This window comes from Elephantulus edwardii, unplaced genomic scaffold (genome assembly GCF_000299155.1).
Source record: "Elephantulus edwardii isolate Elephantulus edwardi_28Jun2011 unplaced genomic scaffold, EleEdw1.0 scaffold00297, whole genome shotgun sequence".
In the NCBI taxonomy this organism is placed as follows: Eukaryota; Metazoa; Chordata; class Mammalia; order Macroscelidea; family Macroscelididae; genus Elephantulus; species Elephantulus edwardii.
The window spans coordinates 521771-537721 of record NW_006400047.1 but is presented as its reverse complement, the minus strand read 5'-3'; the positions used below and the strand labels follow the sequence as shown (position 1 = coordinate 537721).

The window sequence follows — 15951 nt, the reverse complement described above, 5'->3', positions numbered from 1 at the left end:
TTAATATTATTTTTTATGTGTGTACTATCACTGTGCATACATCTCACTGGTACAGGAGGAGATTGCCCCTCCTTCTCCAGCAGAGCATCTGGTGGATTTCAACTGCACACCTCTGGGATTGCAGTGCAACTGCCTTTTTAAAATACTGTCTTTTTGGTTAATGTATTGGATATTTATTTTTTTATGTCTTTGAATGATTTTTCTTAAATGGCAACTTAGTATTATAGCACATGAATTTGAACTATGCTGCATTGAAAAGAAAAAAACTCATGAAATATTTTACAAAATGGGTGACCCTGGAGGACATTACGCTGAGTGAAATATCTCAGTCACAAAAGGACAAATTGTGTAGGGCCCCTGTTGTAAACAGGACTGACATTGGGGTTGAGGGAAGACAAAAAAGGAGGAGAGGAATGATATATACTGCATTGAAACAGATGAGGGAGAGAACTGTTTAAAAGAGTGTTGTTGTTGAGTGCCATTGAGTCGCAGACGACTCATAGCGTCCCTATGAAGGAGAGTCCTCAATGCTTGTGTCCACTCTCCAGGTTCATAGGGTTTCTGGAGGCAAGCTGTTTTGGAAGTGGATGCCACTCCTGCTTTCAAGGTTTTTTTAGTCGGGGAGCTCCAACCCACACTGTCTGCATTGGGTAACCAACCATTAACACATTTGACACATTAGTGTCAACAGTGTTCATCCTCACAGCAACCACAAGTTACCGCTGTATGGCAAGTGGACACACCAAGGCTATATGACCTAGAGGAATGTTTGAACAAAAACAATGAAAGACAGGCCCGAGGGCTGCAAATTAAAAGTCACCCACCTTTGGCTTGGTAGTATCACTTTCTGTCTCTGGGCCAATTGATCTAAAAAAGAATTATGATTGGGTATTATTGTCATGACATGGGTCCAGAATGAAGGCTGCACAGTGGAGTGGACTTGGGGGAAGGGATTGCATAGCAATGAAAGACTTTTTTCTTTTTACTTTCAAGGAGAAGAGCGAATTGGGGGGTGGGGGTGGGCAGGGAGAAAAGTGCAGCAATGAATGACTCAACCCTAAGTCTCTGTAAACTTTCATTAAAATTAATTTTAAAAAGTTAACAAATGGGGGAAAATAATTTATCAAAATCTCTTCCAGAATTCTACATCTACAGGTAGTTTTGTGTGCGTACTGTTATCCACACTGTTATCCACATTAAATATTAGAAGACAGAGTTCAATTTTGTACTGACTATAAATAATAATAATAATCCCTTATAGCAGCGTGCCTCATTCATGCACATTGTTGTATAATTGGAAAAAATCTATTTATTTATTTATATAATTTTTTATTATTGGGAAAAAGCATTGGGGGTACAAGGAGGTGAGGGTTGGGGGCAGAGGGTGAGGATGTGCAGGGATGCAGTTGCAGAGCTGCAGAAATTGATTGGCGGGGGCAGCAGGTGAAGGAAATGAAAAGAATCCATTGGGGACCAGATGCTACAAGAAAATGACAAGCATTTTCCAATGGTAATTAAATCACCTGTCTTATTGATTTGGGAACTGGATGCCGACTCTCTGGCTTCTTCATGCTGAATAGGGGCATTGATGTGAAGGGGGAAAGGGAGGACACTTTATCACCTTACTGGTGATCTTGGGTTAAGGCTGCTTGCCTTCTTGTTCTGTTAGAAGATATTTTCCTGTCATTTGCTCCCCTCTGGACTGCAAAGTGTTTTCCCAGGTGGGTCCAGTGGGGATGGCTGGTTGAACCCAGAGGCTCCATCCTCCTTTGCTTCTTTAGCTGGCAGTTATATTTCCTTTTTGTCACTGGCACTGGGTTCGGGGTCAGGTCTGAAGTAAAACTCAGTGGTAAGGTTACCTATAGGAAAGGGAGCAAACCTAGAGAGAACAAACTTGTGAGTTACACATAGAGGGGTTTGAGGGTATTGTTTTCAGGTTTACTGGGGGAAAGGGTGGCAGAAAGTAGCCTAGATAAAATTCTCTGGATACCCTAGGCATTTTTTTTCCTACCCAGGGGTCAGATGGCACAATCTGGGGACTGAGGAGCTCACCCTGAGGGCCATGACGGCTCTCCCCAAGCTGAGGGCCGAAGACAGCCCACCCCGGGCAACACCCCCAATGGGCTGGCTGGTACACTCCCCCACCCCAATCTGGTCCCCTCACCTGACCGAGGACTGTGTGGCCAGGGACAGCGTCTCCAATTCCAGCACCACCACTTCCCCGCCCCATAAGTGGTCATACTATAATTTGAAGTAGGTGTCACTGCCCTCCCCCTTTATAAATGGCAAAGGGAACCTGAGAATTGTGAACAGGCTCTCCCCAGGTCTAAACAGCTTTTGATAGAAGACTTCAACAGATCAAAGTATGTGGTGCATTTAGGATGTCGGTCCTCTTGGACATGCTGCCACTGTTAAGTGTCGTCATGTAGACAACTCACAGTGACTTTCAACAATCCATTGTATAGGTGATCATCTCTGGTTTTCCAAGGAAACCTAAACCTGTAGGCGGCGGGGCACACGTCCCACCCACGGGTGGTGGGGTGCGCACCCTATTTTCTGTGCGGGTGGCCGGCAGGCACGCACCACCCCCTAGCGCGGGCAGCTGGTGGGCGCTCACCATCTCCCGTGCATCATCTCCCACATGGGTGGCTGGCAGGCACATGTCATCTTGTGCACAGGCAGCCGGTGGGCACCATCCCCCAGCATGGGCGGCCAGTGGGAGCCCGTCATCTTGCGCTCAGGCAACCGGCGGGCCCGAGTCATCTCGTGTGCAGGGAGCTGGTGGGGGTGGGTGCGCGCCATCCCCCAGCGCGGGTGGCCGGTGGGTGCATGTCATCTCCCGTGTGTCATCTTCTACGCGGGTGGCCGGCACGCACGTGTCATCTCGTGCGCGGGCAGCTGGTGGGGTGTGGGTGGCCAGCAGGCGCGTGTCATCTCTCACGCGGGCGATCGGCGGGCCCGTGTCATCTTGTGCACAGGCAGCCTGCAGTTGTGCACCATCTCCCAGCGCAGGCAGCCAGCAGGCGCACACCATCTCCCGTATGTGCGACTGGCAGGCATGCACCATTCTTCAGCAAGGGCGGCCGGCAGGTGCGCCATCTTCCCACGCAGGTGGCTGCCGGGTGTGTGCCATCTTCTACATGGGTGGCTGGCAGGCGCGAGCCATCTCCTGAGTGTCATCTCCCACATGGGTGGCTGGCAGGCGCACACCATCTCACGAGCGGGCAGCTGGCGGATGCACACCATCCCCCCAACTGGGCGGCTGCCGGGCGAGTGCCATCTTCCACGTGGGTGGTCGGCAGGTGCAAGCCATCTCCCTCGCGTCATCTCCCACATGAGAGGCTGGCGGTCGCACTTCATTTCGCACACGGGAGGCTAGTGGCCGCCCGCTTCCCCTGTCACCACCATCTTGGCTCCAAGAATTCTCCCCAGAACCAGTCCACTTTGCTGCAGTGTGGCGGCTCCACTGCACCAGTCCTGGGGAGGGCTGGTGCCCACTCTCCATCCTGGGCGAGGGATTCCATACGTTCCAGCTGTGGGAGCTTCATAGAGCTGCGGCTGCGGTGAGGCACAGTGCGGGCTCTGCAGAAGGGGGTTGGGAGCTGCGGCACTCACCCATTCTTCCTTGGGAATCTTTGAATTCCTGTTGTTGAGCCTCAATCCTCACTGAAGACCAGTCGTCAACTGTTTAACTGTTCAATTATCAATAAACAGAAGTCTGTAGAAGGCTATAGTGGCCCTGTTCCAAGTGGTCCGCTGCTCCCGCAGCTCACCACATTGTCTCTGCCTCTGCTGCCATCTTGGATCCCCCAAAAGAATCTAATTTTAATATGCATTATTAAGCATATTATAAAGTTATAGAGCATTGGTGTTGCTATTTTGTGCTGTCGAATGAACTACAACTCATAGTGACCCTGTGCACAATAGCTCTAAAGCACTGCCCTACTTGGAGCAAATCTCATTGTCTCTGACACACCTACCCTTACTACCTCGGTTATACTGTCAATCCTTCTCATCTGGGATCTTTCTCTTCAAAGCATGATCCATCTTCTCCAAAGACTGATCCCTCTTGGCTACATCCAAAAAGTATGTGAGATGGAGCATCAAAATTCTTGCCTACAAGGAGCTGCTTGGTTTCACCCTCTCCATAACAGACCGGTTTGTCCTTTTGGCAGTCCATGATACAGTCAATACTCTTCTCCAGCACCACAACTCAAAGGCATCAATTCTGTCATCCTTGGTCATTGTCCAGCTTTTTAATGAATAGCAAGTAATGGTGAAGACCATCTCCTGAATCAGGTGTCTTTAACTGACATCTTTGCTCTGTAGCAGATTTTCCTATGCAATTCATCTTTTGATTTCCTGACTGCTGGTGCCAAGAGTGTTGACTGTAGGACCAAGCAAGCTGCAATTGTTAACAATCTTAATCTCTTCTCCATCTATTATGATGCTTTCAGTTGGCCCAATGATGAGAATCTTCATTTTCTTAATGTTGAGCTTCTGTCTATATTGCACCCTACAGTCCTTGACCCTTTCAGCAAATGCTTTAGGCTCTTCTCAGTTTCAGGAAGCAAGGTTGTATCATCTGTATAATGCAGGTTGTTGGTGAGTCTTCCTCCAGTCTTGATGCCACATTCCTCCTCATAAAGTCCAGCCTCTTGAATGATCTGTTCTGCATTCAAATTGAAAAAGACAAGACATATGATATACTCCGTTTCTGATTTTGAACGATGTAGTGTTTCCTTGCTCTGGTCTGACAGCTGTCTCCTGGTTCAAGTATAAGTTTCATATGAGAACAGTCAGGTTCTGGGAGTCCCATTCTTCTCAGGGTTAGCCACAATTTGTGTTCTACACAGTGAAATATCTTTCTATAGTCAGTGAAACACAGACATTCCTTTGGTACTTTCTGCTTTCAGCCAGCATCCACCTGACATTGGCAGTGATATCCTAGTGTCATGGCCTCTTCTAAATTTAACCTGTATTTCTGGTAGTTCTCTGTCAATGTGCTGTTCAAGTCACTTTATGCTAATCTTGAGCAAGATTTTGCTTGTGTGTGATATTGTTTGATAATTTCCACACTCTGTTGGATCACTTTTTGGGGTGGTAGGAATAAATATGGATCTCTTCCAGTCAGTTGGCCAGGTGGTTGTCCTACAGATTTCTCAGCACAACCTGGTGAGCACGTCCAAGGCATCTGTTTGTTGAAATAAGGCAATAACATTCCATCAGTTCCTGGAGCCTTTTTTTTTTTTTTTTTTTTGCTTCAGAGTAGCTTGAACTTCCTCTTTCATCACCATTGCCTCTTGAACATAAGTTGTTTCATTAAATTCTTGTCATCCAGTTCTTTTTGGTGCAGTGACTCTGTGTACTTTTCCCATCTTCTTTTGATGCTTCTTGGATCATTTCGTTTTTTACCCATAGAATCCTTACATATTGGAACTTGAAACTTTTTTTTCTTCTTTCAGTTTATGAGCAATTTCAACCCTTTTGCTTTTCCAACTCTACACATTTCATTATAATATTATTATTATTTGGGGGAAACACCTTCTTCAGATTTGACAGGTACAGATAACCAGTTATTATTGACTAGATGCTGTGTTAAAAACCACTTGTTGTGTATTGCAAATTGTCTGCACTCTAGAATATAAACCCTTCAGGTAGACATTGTTCAGCTTTGCTGCTATTGTTGACTATACATAACAGGCAGTAAATAACTTAGGAACAAACCTAGACAGTTTATTAAAACCCTGTGTGATTTTTACCTCATTTGGTTTGATTTTCTTACTAAATAAAGCCAGGTTAGTATTAGTGTATTAAGTTGGCTTCATTTGGGGTTCTGTTAATAGCTGTTTGTATTTTCAGTGGCTTTGAATTTAACATTGTTAAACGATTGGAATAAAATACTACCATTGTAAAAATATCTTCTTTGACTGAAAATCAAAAGAACCAAAACCCACAAACTGGGCACAGAAAACCAAACTTACTGCTTATCCAATCAATTCAGACTTCTAATAACCCTGTTAGGAGGGTTTGCCCATTGAGTTTATAAAGCTAGAAATGTCCTTGGAAGCAGAATGCCCCCTCTCTTCTCAGGAGTGGCTGGGAAATTAGATTCCAGTCTTTTAGTCAGCAGCCAATGCTTAACCACTGCGTCAGGACCACTGAGTAAAGAAAAGCCAGGCAAGAACAACACACATGATGTTATCTGGGGATAGTCAGAGTTCTATTTATTCTCCTCCAATGTGAGTGCCTTTTATTTCTTTTTCCTGCTTCAGTCCAATGTTAAAATGACAATATGTTTCCTTGGTTTCTTCCAGACTTTAGAGGGAAACTGTTCTTTGTGTATCAAATATGATTTTACTGTGATTTTTTTGTATAGATATTCTTTATCTGGTTGAGGAAGTTCCCTTCTATTCCTAGTTTGTTGAGTATTTTTACTCATGAAATAGTGTTGGATTTTGACAAATGTCTTTTGTGTATCTACTATGATGACTGTAGTTTTTGTCTGTTATTCTCCTACTGTGGTGTATTACATTGGGTTTTGTGTGTTAAGCTAGCCTTGAATTTGTGAGATAAATTCCACCTGGTTATGATATACAGTACATCTTATATGCTAATGACTTCTGCTTGCTAGTGTTTTGTTGAGTATTCTATGTGACGTTTTTATGCATTATTGTTCTTGGTGTAACAATGCCTTCTAAACAAAGTAATGATTAATTATCATCTCCAAAACTCCAATGGTTTAAGTTTAGATTTGTTTATTATAAACTGTGTGGGATTGTTGTTGTTATGGTGCCATCAAGCCAGAACTGACTAAAAACTAGTGGGTTTTTAGAGTCTGTAAATCACACTGGAAGAGGTTGCCCTCTTCTTCCTTCAGAGCAGCTGGTGGATTTGAACTTTCTATCTTTGGATTAGCAGTGCAACTCCTTACCACAGAGCTCTTAATGGACAGAAGTTTGATTTAGTTTTTTAATCTAGTGGAAGAGCCTTTAACTTGAGAGTATAAACTATACATTTATAATCATAGTTGATATTTTGTACTATTACTGCTTTAGCTTGACATTTGCTTCAGATACCAAGTAATACCATTTTGGTTAAATACAGGCTAATAGGTAGCCAGTTTGTCCTGCTGATTAAGTCTATGTGACTTCACACAGCCAAGACTTTAAGACTTCTACTTGAAAAAGGAACTCTGCTGGTATAGTGTGTTACATACTGACTGAAAGGTCAGTGGTTCAAATCCACCAGCTGATCTGTGGGAGAAAGATAGAGAGTGGCCTAACATGAAGATTTATAGCCTCAGAAACCCAGTGGGGGCGGAGGAAGTTCCGTTTGATTGGAAATTGACCCGGCTGGCATTGGATGATATCAGTAATATTTCACAGGTGATACTGCAGCAGTCAAAGACGGGAAGCAGGAGCGACAACCACAGCCACGTTCTGGACCTGTGGAAGAAACATTTCGCATTGTCAAGAACTCTCTCAATGATGACCTTGTTAAAGCCACTCAAGCCGTCTATCAGTTCGAACTCTCAGGTAAGGACTGTATCTGGAAAGAAAATAGGAATTACCTTTGAAGAAAATCAGGCTCCAGTAGTAATTACCTAAGAGTTGGTTGTAATCCAAGAAACTTACTCTAGAAGGTAGACATTCAAAAATTGGAAAGAACTCTTTGTTTGTATTTTTAAATTAAGAAGAGTGCTAAGTTAAGATATGAACGTACATAAAATGAATTTCCTTCCAAGTCTTTTATCCTTCCACATCTATGGTTTGTCCTAATCCATTAGTGCTTCCTGGTTTTGATTCTTTTCTGTGCTGTTTAGAGTCCAAGGTACATTGCTTTAATCATTCTCTTGCTTGTCTCCTAAACTCCCTGAATCCTTTGTGCTTATACCAAGCACCTGTCACAACCCTAGTTCCAGTGAAATAAAAGTATCTGGCTGCCCCTTGTTGCATCCAGGCTGCTTGAGGGAAAGAAAGGGGGGGAAAATTAAAATCAAAGCATCACCTAATACATCTAACAACTAAATTTCACCATTGCTCCTCTTCAGTGAGGCTCTAAACAACACATCAGAATTCTGATGGTTTTCTTTTGGTTTGGATCTCCTTACCGCCTCATTTCCCACAATGACAATTTTAAACCTTCTCAGTCTTCCTCAAATCCCTCCCTTCACCATTTCTCTGCCTGTGTCAGCAGATAATTCCACTTCCCCTTCGACAGAGATAATAGAAGTCTTCAGACAGAATTACTTTAGCTTCCTGCCACGAAATACCAAATCAGCTTTTATAGTGTTCCAGGGGAAATGAAGACACCCCTAATTTAAACATATTCTGTGGAGACTCTTTCATTTAAGACATAAACAGGACAAAGACAGACAAGGAAATTGTTTCAGAAATGGGAATGTTTGAGCAGGCAAAAGACCATGATTGGGATACACACGCAATTTCAAAGTAAAACCTTACAGTATTGGTTCTGGGTCTTTGGTTGCTGCTGCCGAGCTCCACAGAGCTCTGAGTTACAGGACACACGCCTGCAAGGAGGGAAGATATGACCAAGAACCAGCTGTACTAGAAGAAGTAGTCCGAGCTGTCCTGATGGAATTGGCAAAAAATAACGCTCTAAGACTTAATACCTTAATTGAGGTGTTTGAGAATGCAGATGCAGTCCTCAACATGCTCATTTATCTATGCCAAGAAACTTGGAAGGCACTTACCTGACCGACTAACTGGAAGAGATCCATATTTTACCCCCCCATTCCAATAAAAGGTGATCCAACAGGATGCACACATTATCAAAACAAGCCTAGTGTACAGCCTGGCATATCATTAATATGGCATGCAAGTAAAATCTTGCTGAAGGTTATTCAGAGATGGTTGGAACACTCTTTAGATAGAGAACTGCCAGAGGCTGTGAAACAAGGAATAGATATTGCTGCTGTCAGATGGACTTGGCTGAAAGAAAATACCAGAAAGATTGTTACTTGTGTCTTATTCATTATACAAAGGCATTTAACTATGTAACTCATAATAAATTATGGGTAGCACTGAGGAGAGAGGGAAGTCGAGAACACTTCGTTGTACTAATGAAAAGCCTATACATAGACCAACAAGCAGTTCAATAGAAAAGGGGGACACTGCATACTTGAAAATCAGGAAATGTGTGCATTAGGGTTGTATCTTTTTGCATACCTATTCATTCTGCATGCTAAACTTTTGAATTACTTCCTCTGTTTATGAAAGTTGGACACTGAATAGGGATGACAGAAGAACTGATGCTTTTGAGTTGTGCTAGAGGAAAGTTCTGATTGTCCCATAGACTGCCAAAGGAACAACACGTCTGTCTTGGAGGAAGTGCAAGCTTATAGCCAGGATTCTGAAACCTGGTCTCACCACATTAGCCAAATGATCAAGAGAGGCCAGTCCTTTAAAAAATCTATCATCCTGGAGGGTCAGAGAAAGACCCCTAAGAGCAGTGATTATAACGAATGGACTTGAGCATATTAGAGGTCAAAGGGGTGGCACAGAATAGGCAAAAGGTTCAGATCTGTTCATCTGGTTGCTATGAATTGGAGTCAGCTTACTGGTACCTACAAATCACCAAAAACCTCTGAATCAGAATCTATAATTATAAGGATCTCTTGGAGATCTTTTTAAAAATTCAGATTCTTGACTATCACACTAGTTCACTGGATGGCACTATTTAACCACATATTTTTTTCACATACCAGTCTTCTGTACTGTCAGCAGGGCCTCAAACGTACTGCTCACTTGAGTCTTGTTTTTTGCATATCTTGTTCCCTTTGTCTGACATATTTTCCCACTTCCTTGTTCATTTAATGAATTCTTCCTTTTCTTTTAAGTCCCTCCTTCAACTGAGTTTTCGTGACCCTTTATTAATATGCTCTCACATCTCCCTCCTTGTCTGTGTAATCAGAACCATGTTTGTTTGGTTTTTTTGTTGTTGTAGTTGTTGATTGCACTTGTCACAGCCTAGTGTACAGCCTGTCATAGAATACAAACCTGAGGATTTTAACTTATAAAACAGCATTTCTATAAGCTCATTCTAATTGTAACAATCACTAAATTTAAGAACAGGACTTCTTTTACATTAACTTCTGTATTTTTCTCTTCTGTGTAGGTGAAGATGGTGGAACATGGTTTCTTGATCTGAAAAGCAAAGGTGGAGTTGTGGGCTTTGGAGACCCTCCTAATCAGGCAGATGTGGTGATGAGTATGTCCACTGAAGATTTTGTAAAAATGTTTTCTGGTGAGTTTTAAATTGCATTGTTGTTGTTAGGTGTTGTGGGGCCAGAACCATTGAGTTAACGCTTCAGTGAGTTAACGCTTCAGTGCGTTTCCATAGACTTAAAAATCACATGGGAAGAGATTCCCCATATTCTCCCATGGATCAGCTGGTGGATTCAAAACACCTTTTTTGGGGGATTGGCAGCACAGCCCCTTAAACTAGCTCCTGTTTCAATTACATTGATTCACTATTTAAGGACAGTTTCATTCTATCCTTTTGCTTTATCCTTTTCCAAATAATCAAGGCCCATAAATGTGTGTAAGAGTGGAATCTTTACAGCAAATTGGTGGCACAGAGTACACAGTCCTGGGAAAACGGTTCTTAGTGTTATCTGTACTTTTAACTTCATTCATTCTACAAATAGGCAATAGAAGTCAGATTTCCCATTTTGCATTACTGGAAAACCAATCTGCTATGTAAGCTTTCACTCATATCATAATTAAGAGACAAAATTTATAGGGGGGGGCGGGAATAAGACAAGGCTTACAATAAAAGGCCTAAAATGCTTTGTCCATTTAGTGGAAAGACAGTATTCTATAAAAGACATAAGTAGCAGTAGATTGCTTCCTTCAGTCTAAATCATGGCTATAAAATATATCTCACAAAAATATTTATGCTTTAAAAAAGTTACAGTAAATTCTCAGATTGCCTCTGACTTACTTGGGTTTTAGTGTATTTAAGTTCCATGTAAGTTAGACTTACTCTGCATTATTTTTAAGTGTTTTAACATCCTTTTTTTTTTTTGCAGTAGTGTGGAATTCAATTTATTCAATTACAGTTAGACTTGATCTTTTCATTGTTGTTATGTACTCTTGAGTCAGAACCAACCCATAACTGACCCTCCAGCAGGTTTTCAGAGACAGTAAGTCACTGGTCCATCTTTCTTTTGTGGAGCAGCTGGTGGATTTGAACTGCATGCCTTTGGGATTGCAGTGCAATTTCTTACCATTAGGCCACCAGAGCACCCTACAAGCTCCCTATAGTATTACAGAAACAATAAAGATTTGCTACAACTCCTGCTTTGAATAAATTATTGTTGTTGTTGTTAAGTGCCGTCGAGTTGCAGGCGACTCATAGTGACCCTATGGAGGAAAGTTCTCAACGCTTGGGTGTCTTTCATCCTCTCTCCAGGTTCATGGGATTTCCAGAGGCAAGCTATTACAGAAGTCTTGAATAAATTAGAGGTGATTTATATTTGCACAAGTAGTAGTGGCTTAGTCCATATAGAGTTGTGCTGCTCACCCAAAGGCCAGGCTTCTCTGCTTTGAATCTACCAGCCACTCCACGGGAGAAAGATAGGCTTCCCAAGCAGTTTACAGCCCTGGAAATCCAATGCACATCAGCTTTTAGAGAAAACATTTGAATATATATGAATATTTATACAAAAGTGAATGGCACTGCCTAGTTTTTTCTATCACTTGTTTGGAAAATATTTGACTTTCCCTTCTCTGTCAAGTTTCCCCCTTCCCTGGATGGCTTAGGCAGTGTCTGCTTTTACTATATAATACATAAAAGAAATAAGCCCGCATGTTATTTCTGTAAAGAGCATTGTGGAGATTTTCTAGTCCATCAGCATGTAGTCTGCCTTCTAATTAAGGGATATGACCTGTAAATACACTGTCATAATAGAAGACTGCTACTGCTGCTGCTGCTGTTGTTATGTACTACTGAATTGTTATCAACTTATAACTGACACTCTCGCAAGTTTTAAGACGCTCTAAATTACACAGGAGGAGACTGCCCATCTTTTCTGATAAGCTTGTGAATTCGAACCACCTGCCATTTGCATGGCAGCATAACTCTTTTCCCACTAGGGCACCAGAGCTCCTGTAATTTAAGGCAGAAACCATACATGGGAGTCAGGCAAGCCTGGCTTGAACTGCAGGTCTGCCATCAACTTGAGTGAACATGGACTAGTTCCAAATTCTCTGAGCTTCAAATTTCTCATCCATTTATTCCATTGAGTAATCATAGTGTGCTGTAAATGAGAGTTGTTGTTGTTGTTGTTATGTGCCATTGAGTCACATGTGACTTATAGTGACCCTATATACAACAGCCCTAAACCCCTGCCAGTCTGACTCTCTGAAACACCTATCCCCATTTCCCCAGTGATGGAATCAATCCATCTCATCAAGGGTCTTCCTCTCCTGTGTAAATGAGAGTAGCAAATAAAAATTAAGTTATTTTCCTCCATGGAGCTAATGTTGATTACATAGAATTAAGAGCTACAGATCTATTTTAGTGCATGTTGTTGTTGTTGTTGTTGTTATGTGCCATCAAATCTTTTGCAACTCATTATCAACCCCATGTACAACAGCCCTTAACCCTGCTCTATTCTGAGCCAACCTTATTGTCTCTGACACAACTACGCCCGTTAACCTAGTAGTCAATGAATCAATCCATCTCATCAAGTTCCTCCACTCTCCCATGCATGATACCCTTCTTCAGGGACTGGTTCCTCTTTGTAATATGCCCAAAGTATGTCAGACGAAGCTTCAGAATCCTTGCCTCCAAGGAGCAACCTGGTTTCACCCTCTCCTGGACAAGCCTATTTGTTCTCCTAGCAGTCCATGATATGTTCAATACTCTTCTCCAGCCCTATAGCTCAAAGGCATCAATTCCCCTTCTATCATCCCTAGTCATTGTCCAGCTTTCTGATGCATAGCATATAACTGTGAAGATCATGGCCTGGATCAGGCACACCTTAGTCTCCAGACTGATGTCATTGCTCTTCAGTACTCTGGAGAGGTCTCTGACAGCAGACTTTCCCAATGCAATTCGTCTTTTTTCTTTTTTTTTAATTTTTTTTATTATTTTGTGTGCGTATACCGTCAAATCAGATCTGACTGGTACAGGAAGATATTGCGCCTCCTTCTCCGGTAGAGCGTCTGGTGGATTCGAACCGTGTTCCTCTGGGATTGCAGTGCGATTTCTTGCCACTAGGCCACCAGAGCTCCCCGCAATTCGTCTTTTGATTTCCTGACTGCTAGTACCAAAGAATGCTGATGGTGGAGCCAAGCAAACTAAAGCTCTTAACAATCTCAGTCTCTTCACCATCTATCATGATGCTGCCAATCAGCCCAATGGTGAGAATCTTTGTTTTCTTGATGTTCAGATTCAATCCATATTGAAGGCTGCAGTTCTTGACCTTCCACAAGTGCTTCAGATCCTCGTCTGTTTCATCAAACAGGGTTGTATCATCTGCATAATGCACATTGTTGATTAGTCTTCCTCAAATCCTAATGCTACATTCCTCCTGATAGAGTCCAGCCTCCCGGATGATCTGCTCCTTATATAGATTGAAAAGGTATAGAAACAGGACACATCCCTGGCATACAACCTTCCTGTTTTTTGAACTATGCAGCATTTCCTTGCTCTGTTCATATGACTGCCTCCTGGTCCAAGTATAGGTTTTGCATAAGCACAATCAAGTGTTCTAGGATTCTCATTATTTTCAAAGTTAGCTAATGTTTGTGATTCACATAGTCAAATGCCTTTGCATAGTCAATGAAATACAGATAGACATTCCTCTGGTACTCTGTGCTTTCAGCCAAGATCTATCCCTTGTTAGCTATAATATTCCTAGTACCATGGCCTCTTCTGAGCCCAGACTGCACATGTGGCAATTCTCTGTTGATGTGCTGTTCCAGGCGTTTTTGGATAATTCTCAGTAGAATCTTGCTTGCATGTGATATTACTGATAATGTTCAATAATTTCTGCACTCTGTTGGGTCACCTTTCTTTAGAATGGGAACAAAATGGATCTCTTCCAGTCAGTTGACCAGGTAGGTGGTTGTCCTCCAGATTTCTTGGCACAACTTGGTGAACGCATCCACAGCAGCTTCTGTTTGTTGAAATATGTCAGTTGGTATATCGTCAATTCCTGGGGCCTTGTTTTTTGCAGGTTCCGTCAGAGCAGCTTGAACTTCTTCCTTCATCACCATAGGCTCTTGCTCATACTTTTTTCCCCATGAAATTCTTCTGTTTTCAGCCAATTCTTTTTGGTACAGTGATTCTGTATACTCCTTCCATCTTCTTTTAATGGTTCCTAGATTTTAGTGCATATGTTCTTGTTATTATTGCTCTTAGGTGCTGCTGAGTTGAGTACAACTCAGAGCGACCCTATGAACAACTGATCTGAGCCCCACCCTAATCTGTGCCATCCTCACAATCTCTGACGCACTCTAGCCCATTGCTGCAGTCACTGTGTCAATCCCTCCTGTTTAGAGTCTTCCTCTCCTTCACTGACTCTCCACCTTTCCAAGGAATAAACTCTCCTAGCAACATGCCCAGAATATATGAGACAAGGTCTCTCTATCTTTGCCTCTAAGGTGCTCTGCCTGTACTTTTTATAAAATCTGTACATCTGGGCATTTCTGTGTACTTTTTGTGTCCATATACTATGCTGAGAACATAATTTTTTAAATATAATGTGTGGATTTTCTTGGTCAGTTTAAACTTGAAGTAATAAAAGTTTAATGAACTGTAATAAAAACCCAAATCCACTGACTTTGAGTTAGTTCTGTCTCAGAGCAATCCTGTAGGACAGAGTAGAACTTCCCTAAAAGTTTGGGTTAGCAGCCAAGCTCTGATGGCCTTGCAGCAGGAAGCTGCCTGCAAACCCAAAAGCAGGCAGTTCAAATCCACCAGATGCTCCATGGGAGAAAGGATGGGCAGTCTCCTCCTGTGTGATTAACTGCTTCTGAAAACCCACTGGAGGGTCAGGTAGGTCGGTTCTGACTCTATGGCACACACCACCACCATTAAAGGCATCTGTGAATAACAGACAGGAAGCTAACTAAAGTATATAGTATTTATTCACAGCAATTCATTTGAGAACTGTGTGTATTTTGTTGTTGTTGTTATGTGCCGTTGAGTCAGAACTGACCCATAGCTGACCCTCTGGCCAGTTTTCAGAGGTAGGTAATCACTCAGGAGGATGGCTCATCTTTCTCCTGCAGAGCAGCTGGTGGATTTTAACTGTGTGCCTCCTGGATTGCAGTGCAGCTCCTTACCACTGGGCCACCAGAGCTCCCTGTGTGTATGTTTGTTTGTGTGTGTATGTATCTTTTAGCATATTGTAATTAAGTATATAAAGGTTGCATCTTCAGCTTTTTGCTATAATTATTTGTTGCTTTTACATTATCTCTCCTACCATATTGTTAACACCTAAATCTAGGAATTGAGATTCTCAAAATACTGATATAAAATGCTGTAACAGAAATTTCTTTGCTTCTGAGATTTCATAATGCATGATCTTGAAGCAGTACACACACCCCCAACACTGGCACTAATGGATACCTTTACCCCCTCTCATTTTCTCATTGTAGGGAAGCTAAAGCCAACATTGGCATTCATGTCAGGAAAGTTGAAGATTAAAGGTAACATGGCCCTAGCAATCAAATTGGAGAAACTAATGAACCAGATGAATGCTAAACTGTGAAGAAAAGAAGAGAAAGGGGGGAAAATGCTGACCACTAAGCTCAACAAGTAAAAAGTGCAACTGTTCTAAATCTAAAGTTTGTTTTCTTCCCTGTTGAATTGTAAGGATACCTACATATATGCTTTGGGGAAAAAAATGAAATTTCTATATATGTAAGACTTGAAACTGTAATTAAAACAGTTAGCTAATCAAACAGAAGC

At 42.2% G+C, this 15951-nt stretch overlaps 1 protein-coding gene across 1 annotated transcript in view; it reads left to right on the top strand.

The window, feature by feature from the left end:
* HSDL2 (hydroxysteroid dehydrogenase like 2) overlaps positions 1-15751 on the top strand; it is a 99944-nt gene extending 84193 nt beyond the window's left edge. Inside the window, exons 12-14 of the mRNA XM_006900854.1 lie at positions 7389-7538; positions 10141-10269; positions 15639-15751. Coding sequence (XP_006900916.1) covers positions 7389-7538; positions 10141-10269; positions 15639-15751 — 392 coding nt within the window. The remainder of the gene's footprint in view (positions 1-7388; positions 7539-10140; positions 10270-15638) is intronic.
* Positions 15752-15951: the final 200 nt, after the last annotated feature.